The sequence below is a fragment of the Vanessa tameamea genome, chromosome 21 (genome assembly GCF_037043105.1).
Source record: "Vanessa tameamea isolate UH-Manoa-2023 chromosome 21, ilVanTame1 primary haplotype, whole genome shotgun sequence".
NCBI classification, from domain to species: Eukaryota; Metazoa; Arthropoda; class Insecta; order Lepidoptera; family Nymphalidae; genus Vanessa; species Vanessa tameamea.
The window spans coordinates 3673275-3693725 of record NC_087329.1 but is presented as its reverse complement, the minus strand read 5'-3'; the positions used below and the strand labels follow the sequence as shown (position 1 = coordinate 3693725).

At 34.3% G+C, this 20451-nt stretch overlaps 3 protein-coding genes and 1 non-coding gene across 6 annotated transcripts; 2 read left to right on the top strand and 2 right to left on the bottom strand.

Moving 5' to 3' along the window:
- Positions 1-324: 324 nt before the first annotated feature.
- LOC113404613 (TBC1 domain family member 22B) lies at positions 325-6183 on the bottom strand. Its single transcript, XM_026645546.2, has 4 exons — positions 5518-6183; positions 4469-4681; positions 3105-3371; positions 325-1526 (listed from the first exon to the last, which is right to left on the bottom strand). Exons 1-4 carry the CDS (start codon positions 6076-6078, stop codon positions 1119-1121), a joined length of 1449 nt encoding a protein of 482 aa, XP_026501331.1. The 5' UTR covers positions 6079-6183; the 3' UTR covers positions 325-1118.
- A 295-nt stretch (positions 6184-6478) lies between these two features.
- Positions 6479-16080, top strand: LOC113404614 (SANT and BTB domain regulator of class switch recombination). Its single transcript, XM_064218253.1, has 17 exons — positions 6479-7022; positions 7090-7181; positions 7299-7446; positions 7680-7770; positions 9011-9170; positions 9389-9502; positions 10148-10254; positions 10909-11073; positions 11425-11526; positions 11699-11840; positions 12065-12193; positions 12468-12615; positions 12780-12911; positions 13698-13846; positions 14674-14822; positions 15372-15532; positions 15910-16080. Exons 1-17 carry the CDS (start codon positions 6614-6616, stop codon positions 16011-16013), a joined length of 2502 nt encoding a protein of 833 aa, XP_064074323.1. The 5' UTR covers positions 6479-6613; the 3' UTR covers positions 16014-16080.
- Trnae-cuc (transfer RNA glutamic acid (anticodon CUC)) lies at positions 7854-7925 on the top strand. The gene has a single exon. It is a non-coding gene; the product is annotated as a tRNA-Glu (tRNA).
- Positions 16081-16590: 510 nt separating the features above from the next.
- LOC113404609 (large ribosomal subunit protein eL6) lies at positions 16591-19889 on the bottom strand. Of its 3 annotated transcripts, none has more exons than XM_026645540.2 (6): positions 19798-19889; positions 19291-19438; positions 18608-18759; positions 17486-17657; positions 17026-17211; positions 16591-16784 (listed from the first exon to the last, which is right to left on the bottom strand). In XM_026645540.2, exons 2-6 carry the CDS (start codon positions 19435-19437, stop codon positions 16623-16625), a joined length of 819 nt encoding a protein of 272 aa, XP_026501325.1. In that variant the 5' UTR covers position 19438; positions 19798-19889; the 3' UTR covers positions 16591-16622. The 3 variants fall into 3 exon arrangements, with proteins under 3 accessions (XP_026501325.1, XP_026501326.1, XP_064074310.1); XM_026645541.2 differs by having other exon boundaries at positions 19723-19824; XM_064218240.1 differs by having other exon boundaries at positions 16591-16778; positions 17019-17211; positions 19723-19822.
- Between the last annotated feature and the right edge of the window lie 562 nt (positions 19890-20451).

The window sequence follows — 20451 nt, the reverse complement described above, 5'->3', positions numbered from 1 at the left end:
GATTGCTGGTTCAAACCCAGGCAACTACCACTGAATATCTATGCGCTTAATTTGTGTTTATTATTCCTGCAATGTAAATAAAAATAAAACACTTGTTTTATTTTTTTTTTAAATAAAAAAAAATATCGTTTATAAAATAATAATGTTTTTAGTAAAATTACAACCAAATCAAAATAATTAACGACCTTAAATAAAAATGTTGTTTAGAGGGTGTTTAGATAAACACTAATTTATCTCTTTTGTTTGATTTAATTGATTTAATATTTGAATGAAGAAGATTATAACTATCTATATAGACACTATTAAATAACCTCCCTCAATAACAACCCTTACGTACCCTATTCCAATCACAGGAAGATCAAACATAATAGACGCGATATCATTGGTCGAGATCTTGAATAATCTATGACCTAGATAATCTATGGTATTAATTCAAAATGGCGCTTTGAATGTCGCAGAAGTTGTTATGGGAACTTTGTAAATATAATTAAAGTGGATAAAAGTAATCTAGTGGAAAATTTTGTATAATAGACATATATTTATTATCCAAGAACAGTTTGTAGTGCACGATATAGCAGAGCTATTTAGCAAATCGAATGAAATACGTAAACATAAGGTTTGTTTATACCAAATCCCTCGATTTGAATAGGCTATAGGCAAAGCCGATAAATGTCTACATGTGAGTTTATCGTACAATTGAAAGTTTCTCATAAACGATTGATCAATCCCATATCATTCCCACTTAAGTATACTTTAAGCATATAAGCTGGGAACAGAACTCCATTCAAAATATTAAATTGAGTTTTTTTAATAATCGAATCTTACAAGAAAATTAATAAATTATCGACTTTAAAAAACAAAATTATTGATTTAAAAAACGCAAACACTTAAACGCTCAACAGATTTTGGAATAACTGTCCACTGCATTAACTTTACACTAACTTTAGTGATTTATATATGGTCGCGGAAGTTTGCTAAAATCGGTTGAGAAGTATTGGACTCTAGATGGAACATGCGAATGAACGCTTCTCTCCTTGGCTTGGCTGTAGTCGGTTTAAAATTCGAATATGTTTTTCGACCAATTGGATTCGAGTTCCCAGTTACCGTTTCAATCCAGGTCATCTATCCGACTTGCCGGCATTGTGCAAATGGTTCGGCGCGTCCGCAAACGCGAACTTCAGCCTGTACGCTTCCGCGACGAGCACACTTATATTCGAATCCGTCCAATTTTGTGTCGGAACGTTTTGAAGAAGTATCATTAGTCCTTGGAAGTCCTTTTCTAATATCAATCTCTCTCTCCAATGTAGGAGGAACGCGGCACATACGTACAGTTGGAATGTCGCGAACCCGTCCGATTCAGCGAGATAGGTGTCCCATAAACGAATTGTACAGGGTAACGGTATCTCTCTCGTCAGCAGGTTGTTCATCCATCGGAATGAAAATTGGAGATAGTCGACTCCTTGCTTCTGTAAGTGTTCGTGTAGCGGTAAATCGATACGTCTTATTAGTTCTTTCAATTGGTTCACCTGTGGATAAAAATCGATCATGTTAATGTACAATATGTTGGAATTGTTAATAAATTAAAGTAGTAGGCGAGGTAAGTTTAGTTTTAATCTTCAATTAGACTATCTCAATTAGAAAATTGTTTGAAGGAACAGACCTTAATACAGACCTTAGTAAGCGCAGCTTATTTAATTTTGATTTTAATTAATTAAATGAGCCAAATGTAATTTTTCTATTATATATTAGCGTCGGCTAATTGACTATTATAACGAGCGTTATCAATGTTATTAATCTTATCTGGACTAATTGATTAGCAGAACTGCATTTTATATTTACCGATCTCAAATATGGTAATAATGATGTTGATAAAACAATGATAGTATGTCCATACATTGTATACACATTTAACCTCAAGTGGTTCAATCTCATATACTAATTGAGCTCTAGATCTTACTTAAACAAATAAATATGATTCAAAACTGTAGATAAATAATACAGGGGCGCGCCTTCGTAAGTGAAAGTATATATTAATTCATTCATTAAATAATTAATCCATTTTAACGACGAGCGTCTCTTGATTTTGCACGTTGGCCAGTGACAACACAACAACACGAGCGAAAGAACATAAAATTAATTTCGTATCGAAGACTCCGAACGGCACCGTTTTAATCAGAAGGTGAGCCATAAGACGAACGGCGCGGATGATCGCTGACCTAACCTTTGATCTGCGTCAAAAAAGTAAGGGATCGTCTCAACTTTGCCGAACCGCATTGATCTGTTATATATATAAGACTGACATTTAAACGTAGCATCGCTAGGGTCTAGCTAGCCAGCGTCATATAACTGCACATAACTTGCAACTCGCTTCAACATTCAAAGCGCCTATGGGGAAGCGCAAGAGACACGCCATTTCACGTCGCGTCTGATGTACGACCGGAAGTGACACTCATTGTGTTACTTGTAACAGTACTTATACTAACGTGAAGTATAATAAATAGATATAAGTAGAGTATCTATTTACAATTACATTGGTATGTAAGCACATCTGATTAGGTATCACTCATCACATATAAGACCGCCAAACAGCAATATTAGATATTGTTGTTCTGGTTTGAAGGGCGGGTGGGCCAATGTAAGTAGTTACACAGGCAGTTAGTTACCTTGGGTCTAAAAGGTGGTGGCCCATTGACAATGTAAGATATGGTTAATATTTTTACAGTGCTAATATCCAAGGCTGGTTGTGACCACTTACCATCAGGTAAATTATTGGCAGTCTGTCCGTATTATTCTAAATAAACAACATAACATACATTACTCTGATCCCAATGTAAGTAGTTAAAGCACTTGTGTTATGGAAAATCAGAAGTAACGATGGTACCACAAACACCCAGACCCAAGACGACATAGAAAACTAATGACTTTTTCTACATCGACTCGGCCGGGAATCGAACCCGGGACCTCGGAGTGGCGTACCCATGAAAACTGGTGTACACAATACTCGACTACGGAGGTCATCAATCAAAATAATTATACAAATTTTATATTCAATACTGAACTGACATTTAATTATGTAACTTTAAATAATACAAAAGCATTAATACCTTATACTGGATTCCGAGCTGTGCAAATATATAATTATCCTGTATACTGTCTAGGAACTTAGATAGACACCAGAAGGAGTCCGCTTCTATGATGTCCCTCTGTTGTTCTGTCAGGCTGTCCAGTGGAAAGTTGTCCAGCTCCTTGCCCGGTGCCGCCTCTTGTAGAAACACCATAAAGAATGGTGTCACTAAATCGTTGATACCTTGAACGTAGCCGGAGGCTGGATGTCGTATCGCCCATATGTACAAGATTCGTTCAAACATCACCTGGAATTAAATAAATACCAAAGTTAGCTCTTTCATTTGCGTATTCCTCTAGCATATTTTTGTCTTGTCGCTTTAAAGTGGTAAATAAGTGGAATATGAAGGTAATTGAATTCCGACCCTTTTTTCCACGATCTCGGAATTTAAAGACAGTTTCGAGATTATAAACAGGTAACAAAATGGCAGAGATTGAATGAATCAGGAGTTATATTTTTGTTTAATCTTTATAAAAATGAATCAATTAAGAGGCTTAAGTTCACTTCACGAACACAATATTCTATAGTCTATTCCAACCACAAGATGAAAAAAGCCAAATAAACATTGATATGGAATTGACAATATAATATAATCGCGATACAATTGGTCGAGATCTTAAATAATCTATCTATTTATTATGGATTTTCGAAAAAATTGCGTTTTGAACGTCGACAAAGCTGTTAATGGAACTTTGGAAGTTAAACGAAAGTGGATATAAGTGGTTTATTGAAACAGTGTGGTATATAAATATAGACATAATAAGAACTGTTAGGAGCGCACAATATAGCTGTGCCATTAGCAAATTGCATGGAACCCTAATTCTAAGATTTGTGTACATTCATTCCTTCTTCGATTGGAATAGGCTATAGAGAGATCAATTCAATATCTACATTGGCTATATTGACACATTTCGTTTTACGAAAATGAAATCTGAGGAATAATAACGCATCCGATGTTTCGTCTCCTAGTCTGCTTCCTTTCTTGCAATATTTTTATGATAATTTTTCTTATATTTTTGTCCATCACGAAAATCCCGAGATTGGTCAAATGTTATCCTGAAATTTTCCGGACTTATATAGTCTGGGATCGAATTCGTTAGTTACTTTGTGTTGTGCCTTTTTGAGTTTTGTTTTTGTAATAAATATTGATCTTTTATTATTATAGCTTTATTACATGCCAATTATTGTTAATTAAACAATAATTATTACATACATGACATGACTTTTCTTTTCAAACCACTTTCTTTTGGGAAAAAATCTCACACTAGTGTTAATATACCATTCTATAGTATCACTAATTAGGATATATTTAATGGTTATCTAGCAAAAGTTATATAATATTACCTGTACTGTAATTTGTTGAAACAAAGCCACAAGCGGACTCATCCTGGGTATATCTATATGTATTTGTCTGTATGTATCCTCTTCTCTTTCAGCATCATAGTATTGCCGTACGAGATGCTTGTAATCAGCTCTTTTCCTCTCTAATGTTTCTGATCTTCTCTCTGCATTTGCCGGTAGATAGCCTGCTAGAAGACGCCATGTCACAGCTCTGGCCTGTAAGCAAAATTAAAAATACTTTCTAATATTTATATAACATAAATACTGTATGGTTTAAACCAGTTAAGCCAGAACAGATACATAAACCATGTAATTACAGAAAAAACTATCAATATTGATACTGACAAAAATGGTACCATCAGCATAAGAAAATTATCAGTATAAAATTTTTTAATAGCTGATAATAGGTTTGCTCAGTCTCCGAACATTCAATGTAGACATGTGTCAAGTGAATATTGAGAAAAGCAAATTATGTGTGGTAATGTCTAGAAGTACTAAGTACTTGTAATAATTTAAGCTAATTCAGTAATAAATTTAAAGATGTTGCTATAGTAAATTATAATAAAATAATCTCTTTTACCTATTCTAGTATAAACTACATTGAAAGGGTTTTTTTTAAAGGGATATTTAACAACCAAAAATCTGATCTCAGTATATTCGTAGAGTATTTAATACTTCCTCATAGTTTAGATCAAAAAATGTTACTCTAAAGGCATGAATAAATCTACATACAATTATGTACTGTGTGCCTTATAGGCAAGTCATGAAATGGCATGCATTGTATTTTTATTCACAAGTCAGAGAGACTATTCAAGGTTATTTTAAATACCTATACTTATGACTAGAATACTAGGCATGTATTAACATTACAATAATTAATAATACAGTTAATAAAAAAAAACTATCAAAAATAGAAATAGCTAACTTATGTCAAGGGTTATTAACCTACTATTGACAATAAACTTTTTTTCATAGTGATTAAAAATTAGAGCTGAAACAATGTTTACTGTTATTACTTAAATGACTCATCACAAATTGTCACTATAACTGACCTTAGTAGGGATTCCAGACCAGCTGAGCTGTTTAAGTTCATTTAAGTCCAAAACAGAACTCTCCAGGACTTGTTGAAACCTTTCCAATTTGGATTCGCTGCTTTCTTCGCGGGATGTAAGCGCCGACAGTCGCACGGGACGAGGACGTCCCGGATAACGCAACGGTCCTGAACTACCAGGCGCACCACCAATTTTGCGCACTTCATTCTTTCTTACAGCAAGCGCCTCTTCCCTGGGTTTAACAATCTCACTCTCGACTTTGACGTCATTTTTGTTTACGTTCTTAGTACTATTCCGATGAGAATTTATAACATTTAAAGCTGCAGTCTGCGATATGGCTTTTGATATCTTCGTCTCCGCGATGCCGGAGATGATGTCGTCATCCCCTAAGTCCCAGGCGTCATTCACGGACGCCTGGAATTGCTGATACGATGACCCCGACATAACCTCGCCTCGCTCAACCCTCTGACACGGCCTGCCCGGAACAGCTCGCTGTGGAGTCCTCCAGAACGTGTCAGCCGCCAATCCGTTCTTGTCATATTCGGCTTGATAGCTTTCCATAATAACTTAGATCCAGAGACATTCTAAATAACTTAGCTGAACAACAAAATATTACGAAAATGTTGATATGACATATCAATTGGTCATAGACAAATATAGAACTATTTAATTTGTCAATTGTCATTTGTGTTTTACCACGACTTAACTACTTAAAACAGATTATATATAAGACGGTTGATGGTTGATCTATTAGACCATAACATATTTAGTATTATGTACTGTTAAGTATTGTAGATTGCATGAATCCTTATTATATTATTTTACTGTAATTAAATTATACAAATATGTTTGACAAGATTGACATTTATCGTAATCGTTAAAAGGTCATATTCGCTTAATTATTAAATTTGTATTTATTTTATGATTAATAAATGTTTTTTCAAAATTATCATGACAGCTTATTTTAAATTCGCATATGGCTTACTCCAAACCGTTTCGATTTGAATTTGAATTAAAAACCATGGTTTCCAGGTTTATTATTTAATCAATACTAGAATATTGGTCATATTATATCGTATTATATTTTCAACTTAAAATGGCGAGCCCTAATCCTGACACGGATTTATCTTCCATGTTTATACGTAGAGGGGAGGGTAAAACATGCAAAAGTCCGACAAAATCAGAACCATCGTCGAGAAGAAATTCCCTAAAGAATATACCAGCTGAAGTAATTACGGTTAAAGACTTCTTCGACTTTATGAAAACTGCATATCAAGTTTATGAGCATTTGGAAGGCGATGAGGATGAGGGTAATAAAATAAACTGGGAGGAATTAACTAAATTGACGGTAATCAACCATGTCATTGAACAGCAGGAGAGAGATCTTTTATATCAAACAGCATTTACTGAACAAAAACCCATAACTAGTAAGAGTGATACAGCTATCGAAAGAAAGAACAGTGAGGAAAGGACGGATAAACGGTACAGCTGTAGCGAAATTGAAGGTAATCCATAGACTAATTTTATTTTTCAGAATTTAAAATCATTATAAGAAGAAATTTGTGATTTCAGGAAAAGGACGTAGGCGCTCGTTACCTCGAGAAGCAAGAGTGGAAATGCTTGGAGTCTGGACGGAAGCCAATTTAAATTGCAAACTAAATGATGTATGTACGAAAAGTAATAAATATATAGATAGATATTGTCATTTCTTCAGATTTTATACTTAGTCCTCTTTTAAATGTATAGACCGCAATAAATACAGTTACGCAATAAATTTGCAGGTGATAAATGAAGGAATACTGGATTCTATTCTTCCTTATTTGGTTGGTTATAAGAAACCGTCAAAAACGACTAGTGTATATACTCCGATAATAAAGAAAACGCCATCTAATGTATCAGCGGACATTAAAAAGCCAGCTAGTTTTGGAGGTATGCGGTTAAATTATAAGAATTAAAAATGGATGTATTTTTAAACCGCGGCTTTACTCGCGCGAAATTTATAAAACACAAACGTCCAATCCTGTTTTACCTCTTTAGGGCTGGAGTTTCGTAAAATCCGTTCTTAGCGAATGTCTACACCTATAAGGAACCTACCTGCCAAATTTCAAGTGAATGTTATTTCGCTTTTATACATAAGTATATAGATTTATTTTTTGCTATAGCTTTCGTAAATGAGAAAGAATCCAGAGATCGTTTAGGAAGGCGTAAGTCTTCTGTTGTTGCAGCACAAGAACGCAATAACCAAAAACAGGAGTAAGTTTTAATATTAAATATATTGCTAAAATTGTAACTATTAAATGTTAATTGTTATTCATAATTTGGAAACTATAAGTATATCCGATATGGTCTAGTGGCTAGGATACCTGGCTCTCACCCAGGAGGCTCGGGTTCGATTCCCGGTATCGGAATAATATTTTTAAATGTCAAAATTATATTTGTTTTTATTCGTTACAAAAGATTTTAATAATTTTAATTAATTTGTTTATAATATTATTATTTTATGAGTAATTAAATAAACTATATTTTTAAGAGAATTAATAAATAATTATCGTCTATCTTAGGGATAACTTTTACGAATGACTTGTCACGGGTATTTTTTTCCATGGATATCAGGTACCGGATGTCACACCCCCTGAATATCTGTTCTTTATATTTGTGTATTTATTAGATACGACTTACTCGACTGCGATGTCCGCTATTGCAGGTCGGCCCTTGGTAATGCTGGGGACAAATAATGGTTGTTTTATTTGACCTCGTTTTTTTTCAATGCTTTTTTTATATTTATTGCGGATTAATGTTATATTATAATCTGTAATAATAGTTAATCTATATTGTGTCGATAAATTGTATTAAAAAAGCTTTCTGTATCTTTACTTCTTGTAAACAACTCGCCGTATTTTGATACGGTTTTCCTTAATAGAAATAGCGATGAACGAGAAAGTTTTGTATGTGTAATTATTTATAGCTATTTAGCATTATTTTGATTATGAATGGCTTTGATTTAAAATATATATTGTAGACATGAACGAATTGTACGTTTGCGTAGTCTTCTGCTTATTAGTGGGTATATACAAAATTAAAATAAAGTAACAACCGTTAAATGTCACCTTGATGGGCTATGGCTCCGCCTCCTATCGAGGAGGTTTGGAGCTAATTTCAGCTCGCTGCTTCAATATGTGTTGGTGAATACAATTGAACATGAGATTAATTTAAAAACAGCTTAAACACATGAGAATTAAGTTCGGACCCACATTAAAACGTTAAAACTTCGGATTAAAATAAATTCTTCAAGTATATCCTTAGTGTGATACCGTGCTGACTAAATTTGTACCCATTACGTTTAGTTATGATAGAATTGTTTTTGGAACTGAACTATCTCTGACTTTAAGACAAGTAATAATTAGTATATAGTACAAATACTAATACTACTACTAATAATAAACGAGACTAAAACTTAATAGTGCTAATTATACCATAATACGTTTTTTTTTAGCGGTGACGTTGAAATACACGTTTGCGATGAAGTTAAAGGCTTGAAAAAGGACTTTAGATGTCCGCAAAAGTTACTCGTGTCTAAGATGGGTTATTTTGCGGACGTTACCGCTGGTCAGAGGTTGGAGGACATGGATATTTCTGTGCATTGTGATATTCAGGTTAACACTTGAACTTATCTGAATTTTATTCTTAAATATTTTAAAAAACAAAATAATGTATGATGAAGGATAGTTAATCTTACTTATAAAAAACTTTACTGTGTAGTTTAATGTTTAGATTTATGTTAAACACACTGACATCACTTCAAGTATTATTAAAGGTTATTATACATAGTTGTAATAGTTTGTACTTATTACTGCTTGCGGTTTATTTTTAGATTTTCGACTGGTTGATGCGATGGGTAAAGCGTGATACGATCCTCGTGGCTGACTGGCCGCTCCTGGACCCTCACAATGTTGTACCCATTCTTGTTTCAGCTTCTTTTCTGCAGGTCAGTAATATTTGCGATGTTTTATAATAATAACAGTTACGATAAAATAGACTCAGAAAATTTAACCGTACCTAACTATACTATTACTATTCTAATCATTCACTTACAGCCGTTTCTTTACTCGTTTTTGTTTAGTACTTTGAATATTTTTGTTTTCTCTTTTGCATCTAAAGTAAATGCAATTCGTTTTTATTTCCTTTTCGTCCTCATAATACGTTTTCTGTCAAAACAATATCACGAAGACCTCTAATATAGAAAGTGATATCTATTATATATACGGAAAAACAAAAAGAACCTAAAATGTATCCTTTTGGAACACTTACTCTTAGTACAGAATCATAAGTGTTTATTCCATTAATGGAAACTTGTTGAAATCTTTGACTTATGCAATTATAAAACAATCTCATTGCCTTTATTTTAAACCGTGATGTGTAAGCTTATAATATAAATGAGGTTCATGTCTCAAACAATTGAATACGGCTGAGACTGGTCATCATATTTTGAACGTTTATCTAGAATATCAAGTAAAAAATGGAACAGGATTTGCAAGATCACATTTTTAGCGGAATCTAATAAGATTGACATACCAGTTAGAATCCAAAGATTAAAATTAAAGTTATAATTATATTTGTATTATTAATATAGATGGAACCACTTCTACACGACTGCCTCATCTATTGTCATGCTCACATGAATGATATTGTCAAAACATCTACCAATCTGGCGTGCCTTAGTGATGCACTTTTGACTAGGTAAGGATAAATATCTACATTGCAGTGGAAGAATATGCTGTAGATATTGACGGAGCTTGATTCTGTTGGGAATATATCAATTTGTAAAATATTCTGTCTAAATCTCATTGTGCTTGATTAGTTAGCCAGAAGGCTATGTACAAGTAGGGTCAATGCCAGAGAAGTCTGTAATAATAGTCAGTATATAGTGTAATAAGTATTTAAAAAAGAATATAACTTAATAGTTATAACAAGACAGATTCTTCAAGTTTTAAATTCATCCAATAGACTGTTTTCGTTTCGCATTAAAAACGATGCATATACTTGTAATATCTCCTATTAGTTAATCGCCAGTTGAAACTGTTATCTTCTATAAATAGCATGCAAATATTGTATAATAGTCACCTACATCAACCAGTGTTCTTCGTGAATAATGACGATCTTTAAGACTCTGTCAAAGAGGCTGAAAGATCGACATTAACGCAACGAAATCAAACAAGAAATAAAACAAATTGCATGCTTCAACAAACTCTAAAGAACTAACTGTGTAAAAGGAATGACGAATCTTGAAAACCATTGTAATCTTTACCGTGACCTAACCTAACCTAACCTAACCTAACCTAACCTAACCTAACCTAAACATTATACTTAACTCATTTCACTTATGAATCGTAGATTGGCTGCTATGTATACCAACGCTGAGTTAGAAGCTATCCGTGACCGCAAAGACAAGATACAATCCCGTTTGTATTGCAAAATGATCCTGTCTCTAGCTGAACCGGTTCCGGAGACACTACGAGGACATTATGCGACTCTAGCGACGCTCTTTAAATGCAGCAAGTAAGAAAATAAAGTTTTTTAAATTCAATCTGAAGAGTTTCCGATAATTATCCTGTCTAGTCTTGTTTTTTCTTTTTTTACAGTGTGCATAAGATTAAGCCCTACTATGCCATACATTTGAAATGATATCAGATGTATTATTAAGTATAATATATTGATTTTTGTTGACAGTCGACGAACCTAAAGGTCAGGGTTTTATGTATTTCCCTCTGACCAGGCCTGTCTTAACAAGGGTGCAGGGAGGTTTATGTGGGGCTTCGTCGGTGATAGTCAAATAACCATGGTAGTGGTGCCCCAAAGGATCATCTATCAATGTCTTAATGCAGTCAGTCTTTCCGTTCTCATCAACAGATGCAATAAATTGTTGGGTCGTCACATCGCGGAGCAGGTACCTTGTCAGCCTGCCAACATGCGCATAGACAGACGTGGAAACGTTATTTCTACTCATAACAAGTTAGTACAAAGTTTGAATCTATAAAGCTTAATGCATGTGTAGCTTAACGACCTAACACACTAAAGACTGACCACTCAGCGGCAATGTGTCTAAATGCCTCAAGAAACATCTTTAACTTATTATAAAAAGCTTATATTTCAGAATACTCTAATTCATCATGTTTAACACTAGGGACTTATCTTGGAGCCTTAATGAGTACATAACGTGGTTGTACGGTGAACTACGGTCGTGGCGGCGCGTCTACTGGCGTCTCTGGGCAGACTGCCACTTTCTACGCTGTCAGTTGTGTGATTCATATTTTCCGGCATACCAGGTCAATACACATCCTCGGTACTTTTGGTTTAACAATATATTTATAAATATGGTTTTGAAATAGGAGTTATATTAAAATTTGTAGGTAAAAAATCCTACGCCATTGTAAATATTGTAGTGGGTACGAAAATTTAAAATTCCTCATTATATAAACACTGGTAATTTCATATAAAAGAGCAGAAACTTATAGCATTTTGTATTTGGGGTGGTATATGGGGTGGGCAGATGGAGTGGTGCTCGCAACACGGCGAAGGTGCGCACGCTCTGGCGCTGGAAGGACGTGCGTTGTCCGCCGCAAGACACGCTTGCTGCGGGGAGCGCGCTTACCGCTTCGAGACAATCCCTAGGAACACGGTCAGATATTAATGGTCATAAAATAGGATCTCTTCTAAATGAAAATAATTAATGTAACATAATATGTCGTTTCAGTACTTTTCCAGTCCATTCATTGGCTCGCACAAATCAGATTACAGCATTTAATTAAAATGGAATGGATGATGAACAAAACACGGTTCAATCCTACAAATAAGATTTTTTGTTCATGTCTGCATATTTGACTTCACCGAAATCTTGTTATTGAATATATGAACACTCTTTTAAATTTATCTTAAAATAAATTAACAATCAGGGTTGTCAGTTCCGCGAACACGTGCCGGACGAGCGGCTGGCTGCTGATGCTGCTGTAATGGAACTGTACAACAATTTCCGAGACATCATAGCCATGAGGCCTCCTCAGCTTATGTTCCCGGAGAGGCTGACCAGACTCGTTCCGAGAGGTAATACAATATCAAACTTTACAGACTGTTCTAAGCTGAAATGGCTGTCTATAAAGTACTTGATCTTTAACTGTAGATCGTGGTTTAAAATCTGGATAAGCTCTATTGACGGTAACAAAAGAAATTTTGGAATAATGCAGACACATCAAATATAACTTCTACAGAAACCTGTGAAGATCCAAACGGTCGTCTTCAGTGCAGAGAGGTGTTCTGGTGGGAGGGTATCCAACTTGTACCACCCCGACAGCCACTCGGCTTATTAGGACGACTCTATACCAGTAACACTAAGTTCAACCGTGAGAATGTCAGACTATTTATTTAATAATAATAATATGATGACTTGCTAATGACTTCTTGGTAGTAATTAGGTATTTAAGCATTCTCGGTACAAATAAAATAAAAAGATTTTTATAGCTTTAATTTTTTTTAAGTCAGTAATAAAATTTATGAGATATATTCGCTCAAATCTCCATTTAATTTGGTGGTATAAAGTTAATTTGAATGCAATGCATATGCATTATATACCACCACGTATAAAGATTGCATAAGCAGGTCATCGACATCTAGTACAATTTATAATTCTTAAGTCATTAGGTTACAAAGCCAATAGAAGACCGCTGTAAATACGCTCTCCACATTGGCAAACGTAGTTCCATTGACATGACGCTTAGTGACAAAATTTCAGTCTCATTATTTGAGGATTATTTTCACGGCAACACGATGTAATTTATTATTTATCTTGCTGAAATTATTTTTATAATTTGTCTTCGGTAACGAAAACAGTAAACGATATTGATGCGGAAAAGTAGTTTATTTTTAAGTTTTCTAACATTCCGAGATTGCTCGTGAGAAAATACCTCATTTAATCGGTGCAAATTCAAAGTTGGAGAGGATAAATGGAGACAATCCAGTAAGTATCACAGCGGATCATTTAGAGGCTAAGGTGGAAGCTTGTTAATTCACAAAATATGGCCACATCATTATACAAATAACACTAAACAATAATGCAATCATTGCTAAGAAGTATTAGCACACGGGTTGCGATAGAATAACGCGATCCATCGATATCGACACGTGCGCAGCGAACGCGCGTCCTGGCTCGCCCGTTTTGGGTGCGGTTCGCACATCTGTGCAGTCGATCGCCGGGAATTGCTCGACTGTTACATGCGCGTCGCCAGAAGTAAAAGAAGCGAAGCCGAAACCTCCAGTTAAGGAAGATAGTCCAAGAAAGGTAAGTCCGGCTCGAAGGACTATTCTGTGTTTAGATAGAAGATTAATCGTAACAACGGAAGAGTTACGATTAATGTGTAGGTGCTCTTATATATGTTTGTAAATAAAAGCACTAAATGCGTTTCGAAATACTGACAGATTTAAACAATATATCTACTTAATTTAAAAGATCACGAGAATCGTTTTATGTTTTCTTTACAGATATATATTTTTTAATTTCGTCAGTGACGCAATATGTAAAAAGCACTTGTAGATCTTACAAACAGATAACAAAAATACAATAGCAAATAACAAATTTGCACATATTACGAAAAATATCATGCTTTTATAATAAGAATCCTCATCTACATGTTATTGTGTAATTGTATTTTAATGACAGGTGAGTGCGTGTTGTGTCTTACCTCTTTATTTCTAACTTCGTAGATCCATTTGTGTTGTTAAAGTCCTGTGTCGTTTTGTGTTCGTCTTGATCATTTATTCAAAGTTTATTAAGTTTAAATATAGTAATTAGAGTAGCCATCGCATTGTTTTTAGTAATCAACACTGAAACACTTATTTTTATAATTTTTAATAAAAAAATATACCTATTTATTGATAGTACCCTCTTGAGAACTATATCGATTGGACATAATCGAGCTATGAGCAGATTTTTGTTTCGCTTTTGGCTATCGTGTTGTTGGTATCGGAGAAACGCGTGGTAAGTTATTTATTTCAATTGTTATCAGAAAAGTGTGTTTTTTTTCTACGCTAGGTTTTTTTATAGAATAATTTTAAATCTAATTTTACTGTTAGATCTAATTTATCTTTCAATTTTGCCGTGTTGCAAAGCAAGGCGCTGGCAGCGGTGAGGGCGGAGACTCTGAGTCTAGCGATTCCAGCGAACAGAGCTCAGACAGCGATCGCAGTGAGGAGGATGTGCCTCGGCGCTCTCGTGCTAGGACCAGGGCTCCACCTCCGCCTCCAGCGTCTAGGAACAAGTGAGTTAAGGAGTGTGACTTGGGAGTATTATATTAATGATAACTTATATATTTAACTTTTTAATACTTTAATTGAGATACATATCCATTTTTTTGAGGATGTATAATATTATAATCAACATTATATCATGCAATTATAATTGCTGAAATCGTATTAAAACGTTTTACCTTAACTTACTAATCTACTGCTTCTGCTTAGTAGGGACCGCTTCTTCAATCTTCCATGATCTCTCGATGAGCTTATTTTATATACCTGAAATTGAGTCTCCATTTCGGTTAAATCTAAGTGGTCTAATTTTTTTGTTTCTGTAAACTACTTATTATTACCTCTGCATCATGTATTTTAAGGGTGACCGCTCTAAAAGTCACAGGATTGATTTTCTTTCGTGGGACTATTATCCTAAACGAAACATAGGGTGGGCAGGAAGAAATGTTTAGGAGGAGAGGGTACTGTTACAGATATTTCAAATTCGTCGAATACAGGCATTAGCAGGTTGACAAACAAAATTGCTAGTATTCTTTAAGAAAATCTATATATGTTGGTGTTAGCGCTCGTCGTGGTCGCGTGCAAGGTCGTGTGTGGGCGGCGACGCAGTCTGCGCGCAGCAACCAGGATGGACAGCGACGTTTCGAAGAACGCGCAGCAACACATATGCGTGCTGCACTCGCACGCAGGCACCAGCGTAACGCCCGCCAGCGCGACCATCCCGGTTAGTAAAACTATAATCACAACTATTTTCGAAGTAAGCCTGTAGTTTTTAAGTCTTCTCTGTAGTCTTTAAGTCGTCTCTGCAGTCTTTAAGTCTTCTCTGTAGTCTTTTTTCGACTCGCCTATAAAATATTGTCCCAGTCGAGAAATTCGAAGTGTAAAGTTGGTAGTGTCCTCCTTCAGACAAGTAAACCAGTTGATCCTGCGCTCGACCTCTTTCGGGTCTTGCCAGATTTCTCGTCTTATCGAATTAGTGTACATGTTTGCTGCACACAACCGAATTGCAATCTCAAGTAACTATATAGTGTACCATTATGCAATATCTTTTACTTAATGAATAGTGAATTTTATAATATTGATATGACATGAAATTCGCAGGCGGTGCGTACGCGCGTCTGGAGGCGGAGTGGCGCGAGCGTCACGGAGCGCGTGCTCGTCCTGCGCCGTCCGCGCGCGGCCGACCCGCACTTAAGTACAAGTGAACGTGCTCTTAGTAATCATTATATGATTTTAGTGATGTTATGTTTCATTGTAACACCCATACAACTCACAAATAAACATGTAAATGCTATCGTATTAATTATCAGAGGTACAAATTTTGTTCGTTATTTTAGCAAAAACTAGGCATGGTATCTTCTTGATGTGGATTTTCAAGCTATAAATAAATGATATTCCATTTTTTACTATTTTGTTTGAAATGTGTTTAAGACATATTATATATTAATTTTATGTATAAAAATAAATAGCAGGGTCGAAAATGACTGCCTTAAAAATAATTCAGTTTTATAGGAATTATGCCACTGAGAAGTCAGAATGGGTCGCTGTTATAATTACATGTGTATAAAAATAATTACTTAAGTCATAAATATAAGCAGACATAATCAAAGGAAGATATTATTACTTTTTATGAATTTATTTATTTAATTAACTTCAAATAAATAAGTTACTAACACAATTGACCCAAATCCATTTATCATGATAGCTAGTAATTTCAAATACAAAAAATAGGAGGTCCTTTCCATTGTGGGTCATGAGCAATGCTTGAAACAATAAAACTGCTTGTTTTAGTCAAAGTATTTTATTGGAGTTAACTAAAAGCGCAGACGGTGAGGGAACTGGCTTGAGCGGAGACCGAAGGCTGCCTTCAAGTATCCTCTGAGCACTTTCTTGTCTGTGCGTTTGCCGATGGCTTTGATCACTGCCTCGTCCACAAGCTTTTGGTCTGCCTTGCGTTGTTCAGATGGAACGTATTTCTGAAAAATGGATTTGATCATTATTTTAAATGTAAAATAGTTTGTTTGATATTAAAATTTGAATGTTATTTTAATTTTGCAAAAACAAGGAACTAGAATCTTGCATTTAAAATGCATGCTATTAATAAGACAGTGCTAATATTTTATTGTTTTTACTTATCCTTTCATTGTTATGCTACCATTGTGGATCAACACTAAATTATTTTGTCATCAAAGCATTGGTTTTTCACAAAGATTTTACCTCTTTTTTGGTTGCGAAGATGTCGTCACCCTGCTTGCGCTTAACGCTGCGCTTGGTGCTCTTCTTATTCTTCTTGAAGTAGGTATCATCAAGGTGTGCTGGTAGCTTGAAGTCACCGAGATCCACCTTCGTGCTGGTGCCGATAACGTACCGTTGGGGAATACGACGTAGTGGACACGAGTTGAACTGTGGTTTGAAAAATGACATTGCATTACAAATATAGTATAGGTGAAGAATTTTGCAATATAAATTTTTGCTATGTAAAGTGATTACAAGTGATAACTTAAAGAAAGTCAAGTCATTTTATGCAGGATGTAATGAAAATATTTTTTAATAATTGGACTTTGCATGTACAGAAATATTCTAATAAAAAACACAAAAATTTCACATTTGTGAACATATGAATTATATAACAGTTAAAGAAAAAAAAGTTGGATTGATTAAACAATGGTAAACTCACAGCGAATGGTCCAGTCACAAGCAACAAGCCACTGGGCAGGATACCAACAAGCACAACACGCTTGCCTGAATGTCTGCCTGCCAGCAGGATGCAGACGGTACCCACGGTAAGGTTGGGGCGTGTCCTTCTGATGTGCTTGCTGAAGGTCTTGTGGTGAGAGCGAGTGCGAATCCTAAGGAAGTAATAAAAATTTATGAGATATTTTAATTGACCCCAAGTCTATTCTATTTATTTTTTTAGTTTATACAATGATTTAGGAACTTAGCAGTGTTATATTGCTGCACTTCAGAAAAAACAAAGTCATAAAATTATTTTAAGTAATAAATTACATAAGTCATAAGCATTAGATTATAATCCTCTAGTTTGTAAGTAAAGGAATATACAGTATATTTTGTTTAAGCAGACACTTCACTAATGCTGTAGCAGAAATTCAGTCACGAGTATCCCCAATGCTTATCAAAATAAAATTATATAAAGACATTAATTAATAGCAATTCAATTCCATTAATATTTTGTTCATTAGCTTATAAATACTTATTTTGTCTATGTAAATACAGTATTGGTAGCGAGTTGTAATGAAAATCTCATTCCCACAATATGTAAAACTTGTCTCTAAATAAGAATTAAAAACTTGACATACTTTCTCTTTTAAAAATTTATAGGAATTACTTATACTCCTATTTACACCTCCAATTGAGCTTTAAGGTTGTGCTAGGAGTGAATCCCGTAATCCATTGCACTATTGATGCTTCATTTTAAATTTTTATTATTAAATACATTAGTATTTATTGGAAAATAAACATTATGATAGAAGACAAACATTTGACAACAAAGTAGGTTATACATACACCAAATAAGTTTCCACTTTATATTAAAACTTTTGTATAATAGAATGTAAAAATAACTTTAGTTTATGATTACTATTTATATACTATATATGAATAAAACTATAGCAAACAGTGAATTCATTGTAATGATTTCATTCTCATTATGGGACTATGAAAATAATTCTCCAAGTAAATAAAAACTTTGATTACATTTCTCATATTAAGAAATTACAAAAAAAATAATCACCTTTACTATATATATATTTTTTAATAAATAGTACATGTGTTTACTCACTTGTCCTGAGTGGGGTAAAAGGACCTTCTGCTGCGGAGCAGAACTTTACGGGTGCCTCCATTCTTTTCACCTCCGATGGGCTTCACCACAACTGCGGGCTTTTTAGGCTTGGGTGCCTTTGGGTGTTTCTTGCCAATGAACTTGTACTTAGCCTGAAAATTAATAAAATATTAGTTGGCAAAGTATAATTAAAATAAGATATGATTGAAATTACAGAACTTACAGACTTCTTATTTAAGAAATACTTTTTTCTCTTTTAAAAATTTTGGTTTGTACTAATGCCTCTAGTATATATTTAAGAATAACTTCAATGTATTAATTATATTTAACGTCAAATGTCAAATCCCTGTCAATTAGATTTGAGAGCATGATATTGCCCTGGCACATCCTGGTACATAGCTATAAAATGACAGCAAAGTTTTGCATAGTGATCACAACAAAAATATGATACATAGATGAAAAACTATCGACCCTTTTTTTAAATAGTATATAAATCATGCAGTAACACTAATTTGATAACGATATCACAGTTAAGCTGACGAAAATGGACTTGGCATTTTATTAATAACTATTTCTCTAGCACATGCTAAAGAAATATGACAACATGAGCTGTTTATTAAATATATTTCAACTGGGCTTTTATAATTTAGAGTTTCATGAAAAAATCAAATGAATAATTATACCTTCTTGTGGAACATTTTGCTCTTGGAGAATCTAACGACACCGTTTCCCAAGTCATAATTCCTCGGTTTGCCAACCTTGGCCTTCTGGACTCCGCCCGCAGGGGCTGCGGGGGCCTTTGCCGCCGCCTTGGGCTGTGGTGGAGCCATACTACAAACAGAAACAACCTCTAAATAATATCACCATCTGACTATGTTTGCAGGTTATATATTCGTGTTATCCTTTACATACAAACAAGTGATGGCATTTAATTTGTAATATATGATTACTAAAGCTGATCGTGAGACACTGATTTAAAAAAAAACCACTAGAGAACCATCACCAATTTCTCGCACGTCAAACTTTGGTTATCATAAATAATATATTTAACTTCGCGTTAAATGAAAATAAGGCACGTCGTCACTTGATTGTATTATAATAATTATAATTCATACGTTTAAATGATTTAATCTTCTAATATTGTACTTATATTGTTGGATTTATTTTATACTAACACAACAGCAACTCACATTAGAACCGGGATCAAGAAAAAGAAGTTGACATAAGCTGTCACCAATGTCGCCAACACTTTATTTTTTTTCCCCGTAAATTGAGCTTAAAAACCCTTCTTTCCCCTAAAATTTTATATATTCTTTTGAAATCACTTGATAACTTCAAGAATTTTTTTTTATTTAAAAGTTGTTAATAAATATTCAGAAATGGTCAAATTTTAAATAAACTAAGATATATTACAAAAAATATGACGATATACATTTACTAGAAGTATTTTTAAAATACTCAGTAAATATAACAATAATGAATTAGGCGAGTTGCAAAATTTTAATAATTTTAATGCCTTTTCAATTTAGAAGAAATAAAGAGATTAATTTTGATGTATATTTCCTTAGTATAACTATTACGGCCAATTTTCGTCCACCTTTTGAAACATCTGGGATTATATCGTACGGCATGCATTAATACATCAACAGATGTAATACTTCTCCTCAAATTAGCACTGCAAAACTTATACATGTTGTTTAACTATTCATAATAAAACATAAATAGCCTGTAAATTTCCCACTGCTGGGCTAATGCCTCCTCTCCCGTTGAGGAGAAGGTATGGAGCATATTCCACCACGCTGTTCCAATGCGGGAGTTAATTTAACTATTCAGTGAGTTTAAAT